We start from the raw sequence: 7,673 nt of genomic DNA, 5'->3' as shown, positions 1-7,673 counted from the left end.
AAATGTCCCAGTCTGGAAATGACATGGTCAATCTAGTTTCAGCCCATCTCTTTACCAGGCGTGGTTCTGATGCACTGCTTGAAATGATGCCCATGAGCCCAGCCTGAATTCAGTTCAGTTCCCCCAGACGCAGGCCTTAAGACAAGGATTTCAGTACAAGAGGTTGATTTGTTGTGTCATCCTCAGAGGGCACTAGGAGAGAAGGGAAGGAAGCCATAAGAAAGCATTATTTTTTAAAATTTTTGTTTATTTTTTGGCTGCATTGGGTCTTCGTTGCTGCACGGGCTTTCTCTAGTTGCAGTGAGCAGGGGCTGCTCTTCATTGCGGTGGCTTCTCTTGTTGTGGAGCACAGGATCTAGGTGTGCGGGCTTCAGTAGTTGCAGCACACGGGCTCAGTGGTTGCAGCATGCGGGCCCTAGAGCGCGAGGGCTTCAGTAGTTGTGGCTCGCAGGCTCCAGAGCGCAGGCTCAGTAGTTGTGGCGCACGGGCTTAGTTGCTCCATGGCATGTGGAATCTTCCCAGACCAGGGATCGAATCATGTGCCCTGCATTGGGAGGCGTATTCTTAACCACTGTGCCACTAGGGAAACCCCAAGAAAGCATTATTGGCATTATTGAGCAGGTGGTTTATTCCTCTTGCTAACCTCTGAAAGCTCTGAAACATGCCTCAGCGTGGTCTAAATCAAGAGCAGAGAGAGTTGGGATATTACCCACCAACTCATTGAGATTTACCTCGCACAGCACGTCCATAAGTAGTACAACACGTGGTAGACAGAATAACATCCCCCCTAAAGATGCCCATGTCCTAATCCCCAGGACTTATGAATACTTTATGTTACATGGAAAAGCAGGAAGTAAGGTTGCAGGTAGAAATAAGGCCCCTAATCCGCTGATCTGAAAATTGTGAGGTTAGACTGCATTATTCAGGTGGGCCCAATGTAATCACCGGGTCCTTTAAATGTGGAAGATGGAGGGAATTCCCTGGCGGTCCAGTGGTTAGGACTCTGTTCTTCCACTTCAGGGGGCATGGGTTCGATCCCTGGTCATGGAACTAAGATCCCACAAGCCGTGCAGCATGACCAAAAAATAAAAATAAAATGTGGAAGAGGGAGAAAGAAGAGTCAGTGTTTGAGCGATGCAGGGTGAGAAAGACTTAGTCATTGCTGGCTTTGCAGAAGGAGGGAGGGAGCTCCCAGCCAACGATTGCAGGCAGCTTCTAGAAGCTGGAAAAGGCAAGAAAGCAGATTCTCCCCGCTAACCTCCAGAAAGGAAGGTGGCCCTACTGACACCTTGATTTCAGGCCCATGAGACCCATTTTGGACTTCCAACTTCCAGAACTGTAAGATAATACATTTGTGTTGTCTTAAGCTACTAAGATTGTGGTAATTTGTTACAGCATCAATAGGAAACTAATACACATGCCTAGAAATAATGTGTTTGTTTTAATTTAGGGACTTCCCTGGTGGTCCAGCGGGAACCAACTGGACTGTGGAGTTAAGACTCCGCACTCCCAGTGCAGGGGACCCAGGGTTCGATCCCTGGTCAGGGAACTAGATCCCACGTGCTGCAACTAAGACCCAGCACAACCAAATAAATAAATAAATAAATATTTAGAAAAAAAATTTATATGAAGAAAATCATAAAACTTTACTGAAGGACATTTTTAAAGTACCCGAATAGGGGAGGGAGGGTGGGGGAGGATGCATTGGGAGTTTGGGGCTAGCAGATGCAAATTATTATATATAGAATGGATAAACAAGATCCTACTGTATAGCACAGGGAGTTATATTCAATATCCTGTAATAAGCCATAATGGAAAAGAATATGAATAAAAAATATATACGTATAAAATCACTTTCCTGTACGCTGGAAACTAACACAACATTGTAAATCCACTATACTTCAATAAAATATATTTTGAAAAAATAAAGTACCTGAATAAATAATTGGTTCACGAATCAATGAACACATAGAGAGCTAGACAGACACATACATACCTATATGTATTGTATATATATACATACATGTATATATGTACTTTCCCAACCAAAATTACAAACTGATTCAAAACTGTATCTGGGAAATAAAATACACAGTAGTAGAGAAAAACATATTGAAAAAAGACAATGTCCTAGTGTACATCAAACAGATTATCAAACTATAGTAACTGAAACAGTGGCAAGGAACAAAAATAAGTTCAATGGGACACATAATGCAATGTATGACTTTATTAAGGGGATGTCATGGGGGGGCTGAGGGGGGGCTGAGACCATCAATACCTGAAAAAAGATGGTCTATAGCCTATGGTGGGATGGGTCTTAGAGGATAAGGGGGTCCCAGAATCTCCCTCGGGATCTCGAAGACCTCCGTACAGGAGGGGGATGGGAATTCACCAAAGGGAAAAACAGAAACGGGTGGGGCCTGAGAGAAACCAGCAGACCGCATGTCTCAGCTGCCTGATCTCTGCGAACTGGGACAGGGTGGGGTTGCGGGGAGGCAGTGACCCTTAGAAGGCTGGGCAGGGAGCCGAGGGCTTCTCACAGATCCAGGAGTTTTGTGTGCTACATTTGCCATCATTCCAGCCATCGTTGTACAATTCCACACAGTCCTCATCTTCGTGGTTGTTGGGTTCCCCTTTTTTCCAGAAGCTGTGAACCCCATGAGAGCTCTGAGCCCCCTGCTCCACCCAGAGCCCACCCCCAGGTCCCCCTTTGGAGGAGCTGGTCCCTGGGCTTTGGCAGCAAATTGCCAAGTACCAGCCAGAGGGTGGTGAGGAGTTTGGAGGCAGGGTTTTGGAAATGTGGGTTAGGGTTAGAATCCACCTCCATTAGCATCAGCTCTGGCAAAGTTAAAATGCAGATTCTTGGGCCCTTACCCAGACTTACAGAATCCGAGGCCCCCACCACTACCACTCCCACCCCCAGAATGAAGGCAGGACTCTGCATCTTCACCAAGCTCCTCAGGTGATACTTTCCAGTCCCAGAGTCTGAGCAACCCTGCTTTGAAGGAGGGGCGTCCCTGCCCACACCCTTGGGCCCTTGTCACTGGGAGGTCACCTGAGTTGGAGGGGGCTGTTGTCCACCCATTTCCAGGAACCCTCATTGTGGTGGTCACTGAGGCCAATCCAGGAAGGTTTATTATATCTGACATACCAAATCTTCAGGAATTTCTGAGGGTGGGGGTGGGGAGAGGGGTATCAGGAGGAAGATCCCTGAACGCCACGCGTCCCATGTCTGCCCACGTTCCCGTGGTCCCCTGCCTCCCATGGAAGTTCCTTTCACAGTCTAGCCTATAGCCCCTACTCCAGTTGTATGTGTTCACATGTGCATGGAGGCTGTGGATGTGTGTTAATATACATACCTGTGTGGATATGTGTTAACTTGTGTCTCAGTTGACATACATTATGTGTGGTCTCAAGGGTACTCTGAATTCCTTTTCTGTCCAGACATGGGCTCCTCTCCTGTCCAGACATGGGCTTCTCTCACTTGACCTTCCCGAGTCCATTATGATTCCTCCTCCAGGAAGTCTTCCCTGACCGCCTCTCACCTCTCACCCCCATCTACCCCCTGGACCTCCATCTCTCAGAAGGCAGAGGAGTGAAGCAGAGAGCCCTTTGTTGACCAGTCATATGGCCCAGCCCCAAGGGGAACCTTGCTCAGCCCACCTGCTCCTCAGGACTCTTGATGATCACCATCCGGGCCCCAATGTCCTGACAGGCGGAGACAGCAGATTTCCAGTCAGTCTGGGTCCAGGAGAATAAGTAGCACCTTCCCTGGAAGAGTTCCCAATTCCAAGGACAGGGATGGCACAGGCCACCTGGGAAGGAGGAATAGGGTTGGGACAGAGAGGTCACTTGGCTCCTAGGCCCCAGACACCTGCATCAGATCTTGGGAACCTAGGGCTAGCCCCTGTGTTCAGCTGTCAGCTCAGTCCCCAAGAAATCCATGAGAAAGATCCCAGCTGTGCCCTGCCCTGCTCAGCGTGGCAGCCATAGAAGGTGGGTCCCAGCCCCACCCACAATCCTATGACTTCCTCTTGATCTTGGCATGGGACCCTTACCCAGGGTGGCATTCATCCAGGTCAGGTGCTGCAGGATCTCCTCCAGGTTTGATTGCATCTGCACCTGTGCACCATCAACTGGAGGGAGAGGACCTCAATTATTAAGCACCTACTGTGTGCTTGGTGCAGAGAGGGCCCCATGAGAACATTAGGTATGGATCTCACAGGAACCTGAAGAGCCCAGGACACGAAAAAACTGAGGCTTAGAGAGTGACTTGCCCAACATCGCCAGCCCCCCAGGACCTCTTGCAGGGCTCCGATCCCCTCCCCCACTCCTGCCCTCTCTCCTTCACCCCTGGTGGTGATGGCTGGTCCAAGGTCATTCTCCCTCGGAGCCCCATCCCCTCTCTGACTCCGGAACCCAGCGTCCAGCCCCTCATCCAGGCTGTTGTTCTCCGCGTGGTGGTCCCCCAAATCTCTCTGCAGGAACTGGATCCTGGAAACTACAACAGAGCAGAGAATTCCTGCTTTATGAGCACCGACTCTACACCTGACCTGGTGCCAAGTCCGGTTTCAAGGTGTCAGGGAAACTAAGCTCCCCATAGGGGAGGATGCACTGCATTTCACGTGAGGAAACAGGATCAGAGAGGGGGAGTAACTGGCCCATGGTCACACAGAAGGTGACACGGAGCCCAAACGCCCCAGCCCTAGTAGGTCTGGGGAATGTGGAAAAGGGCAAAGACCATCCCAGAGAGAAAACCCAAAGGGACCCAGAATTCCAAACCCCCAGATGCTGACTCACCTTGAACCAGGGTGGTCAGCTGGAGCATGAAGAAACCCAGTGAGATGAAGAGCAGCAGGGGGGGCAGAGGGTTCCGGGTCAGACACCCTGCAGACCAGCAGATGGGCAGAGCTTGGGGCTCAGGGGCAGACCCTGTCCCACCCCGCCCCCTAACCGCCACCTTCCCAAGCTGCCTGCTCCTGAACCAGCCGCTCTGGTACCTGGTGAGCTCCTCAAACTGCGTAGGAGTCCAGGGTGTCTCTCAGCCAATCCCTGGCCCCCAAATGTCTCCTCCTCTGAATAGGACAGAGCACATGCAGTTGAACTTGGAAGCCTGCTGAGCCCTCTCTCAGCACTGCAAGCTGGAGACCAGACCTTCCCCCTTCCCTGCAAGCTGAAGACCAGGCCCCAGCGCCCTCAAGACACTGGGGCCCTGTCATCCCCACCATCACCCCAGACTGGGGGTCCAGCCTCACCAGAACCACTCGGCTCCTTGGGGTTACACATCTCTGCCATCCTTCTTTCCTCTCTGCCCCTCTTTCTAACTCTTCTCTGAACTATGGTTTTTATAACCCCACGTATTTCCCTCTGCAGCCCTTCCTCAGATCTGTTCTTTCTCAACTCAGGAAGAATGAGGAACAGGATGGGGATAACACTTCCTCTCAGAAAAATCCGGGGAGGGATAAAGCGCCTGACACAACTGAGAGGTCAGTTAGGATCGGGCAGAAGCTGTGCAGTCAACTTTGGTGCCAGAAGGCACTGTTCCAACCCCTATCCAGTCTTGGGACCTTCAGCTTCACATTCTCAGAGCCTCAGTTTCCTCAACTGTGAAATCGGACAATTACCCTGCCTCACACTGTAACTGTAAGGTTTAATACAGTGCACTAGTAATGGGTATAAATTGCCGATTCTAATGATGAATACTCAGAAATAACAGCACTTAAGCATGTGCCCACTGTTCCCCCTGGTGTGTGTTCTCCCTCACTGTAGCAAGTAATAAGCCCGGATTTGTTAACCACAGGTGTGTACCTAGTGGTCTAACAGTTCTCACAATAGCCCTATGAGAAATGTAGTTATTATCCTGCTTTACAGATGAGGAAACTGAGAAACAGAGAGGGCAAGCAACTGCCTGAGGTCACATAGCTCAAAAGCAGTGGGGCTGGGAGTTGACCCATGAGTCCCTGCTTAACCACCACACAAAGCAGTTACTTTTTTCTCCTTTGTAGTTACTAAATATTTTGTAGAGAGTCACTTTGAAACTTTGTGTATTGAGTTTCCAATTTATTTCTGTATGGACCCTGGTCTCCTATCTGATGCAATTGGGTGTATGTTACAATCATTTTTTTTTAATCTAAAGTGAGTTTCTTGGGGCTTCCCTGGTGGCACAGTGGTTAAGAATCCACCTGCCAATGCAGGGGACACGGATTCAAGACCTGGTCCAGGAAGATGCCACATGCCACAACTAAGCCTGTGCGCCACAACTACTGAGCCCGCGTGCCTAGAGCCCATGCTCTGCAACAAGCAAGAGCTCCTTGGAGCTTGCCCTATTAGATTTTCAGCACTGGGACTTCCCTGGTGGTGTAGTGGTTAAGAATCCACCTGCCAATGCAGGGGACACGGGTTCAAGACCTGGTCCAGGAAGATGCCACATGCCGCAACTAAGCCTGTGCGCCACAACTACTGAGCCCGCGTGCCTAGAGCCCATGCTCTGCAACAAGAGAAGCCACTGCAATGAGAAGCCTGAGCACCGCAACAAAGAGTGGCCCCCCTTGCCACAACTAGAGAAAACCTGTGTGAAGCAATGTAGACCCAACGCAACTACAAATAAATAAATAAAACAAATAAATTTAATTTAAAAAATAAATAAATAAAGTGAGTCTCTTGTAGACAGCATATAATTGGATCATCTTTTTTATTCATTCTGTCAATCTCTACCTTTTAATTGGAGAATTTAACTCTTTTATATTTAATGTAATTACTGATAAGGTAGGGTTTCTATCTGCCATTTTGCTATTTGTTTTTCATATATCTTATTTCTTTTTCGTTCCTCAGTTCCTTCGTTACTACCTTTTTTCATGTTAAATAGATACTTTCTTCTTTTTTTTTAAATTGAAGTATAGTGATTTACAATGTTGAATTAGTTTCTGGTGTACATCAAATTTATTCAGTACATATATATTCTTTTTTCATATTCTTTTCCATTACAGTTTATTACAAGATATTGAATGTACTTCCCTGTGCTATACTGTAAATCGTTGCTGTTTATCTGTTTTATATATAGTAGTTTTTTATATAGCAGTTCACCCTCTCCAGCATTTTTTATTTGTTTATTTATTTATTTATTTTTGGCTGCATTGGGTTTTCGTTGCTGCACACGGGCTTTCTCTAGTTGCAGCGAGCAGGGGCTACTCTTTGTTGCGGTGCACAGGCTTCTCATTGTGGTGGCTTCTCTTGTTGCAGAGCATGGGCTCTAGGATGCTCAGGCTTCAGTAGTTGTGGCCCATGGGTTTTGTTGCTCCATGGCATAAGTGATCTCCCCTGACCAGGGCTCGAACCCATGTCCCCTGCATTGGTAGGAAGATTCTTAACCACTGCACCACCAGGGAAGCCCTCCAGCATATATTATTTGTAACTTCTAAATTTTTTTTAAAAAAATATTTATTTATTTATTTATTTTATTTATTTTGGCTGCACCAGATCTTAGTTGCAGCATGTGGGATCTTCATTGCGACATGTAATGCAGAATCAGTTCCCCGACCAGGGATTAAACCCAGGGCCCCTGCATTGGGAGCTCAGAGTCTTACCCACTGGACCACTAAGGAGGACCCCTGTAAATTTTTTTTTTTTTTTTTTTTTTTTTTTTTTTTTTGGTGGTACGTGGGCCTCTCACCGCT

At 48.0% G+C, this 7,673-nt stretch overlaps 1 protein-coding gene across 1 annotated transcript; it reads right to left on the bottom strand.

Moving 5' to 3' along the window:
- Positions 1 to 2,238: 2,238 nt before the first annotated feature.
- On the bottom strand, positions 2,239 to 5,348 carry CD209 (CD209 molecule). The gene is made up of 8 exons (XM_007114189.4): positions 5,256 to 5,348; positions 5,001 to 5,075; positions 4,801 to 4,887; positions 4,412 to 4,501; positions 4,059 to 4,151; positions 3,664 to 3,815; positions 3,056 to 3,168; positions 2,239 to 2,647 (listed from the first exon to the last, which is right to left on the bottom strand). Exons 1-8 carry the CDS (start codon positions 5,293 to 5,295, stop codon positions 2,506 to 2,508), a joined length of 792 nt encoding a protein of 263 aa, XP_007114251.2. The 5' UTR covers positions 5,296 to 5,348; the 3' UTR covers positions 2,239 to 2,505.
- Positions 5,349 to 7,673: the final 2,325 nt, after the last annotated feature.

The sequence above is a fragment of the Physeter macrocephalus genome, chromosome 2 (genome assembly GCF_002837175.3).
Source record: "Physeter macrocephalus isolate SW-GA chromosome 2, ASM283717v5, whole genome shotgun sequence".
NCBI classification, from domain to species: domain Eukaryota; kingdom Metazoa; phylum Chordata; class Mammalia; order Artiodactyla; family Physeteridae; genus Physeter; species Physeter macrocephalus.
The sequence above is the reverse complement of the archived record's forward strand: the minus strand, read 5'-3'. Positions and strand labels throughout refer to the sequence as shown.

Excerpts from the sequence above, each read along its gene's own strand:
- CD209 (XM_007114189.4), bottom strand. The coding sequence starts at position 5,295 with ATGGCAGAGATGTGTAACCCCAAGGAGCCGAGTGGTTCTG. Across the intron at positions 4,502-4,800 it reads GCTGACCACCCTGGTTCAAG|TTTCCAGGATCCAGTTCCTG; the intron begins GTGAGTCAGCAT and ends GCTCTGTTGTAG. Across the intron at positions 4,152-4,411 it reads GCTGGACGCTGGGTTCCGGA|GTCCTCTCCCTCCAGTTGAT; the intron begins GTCAGAGAGGGG and ends TTAATAATTGAG.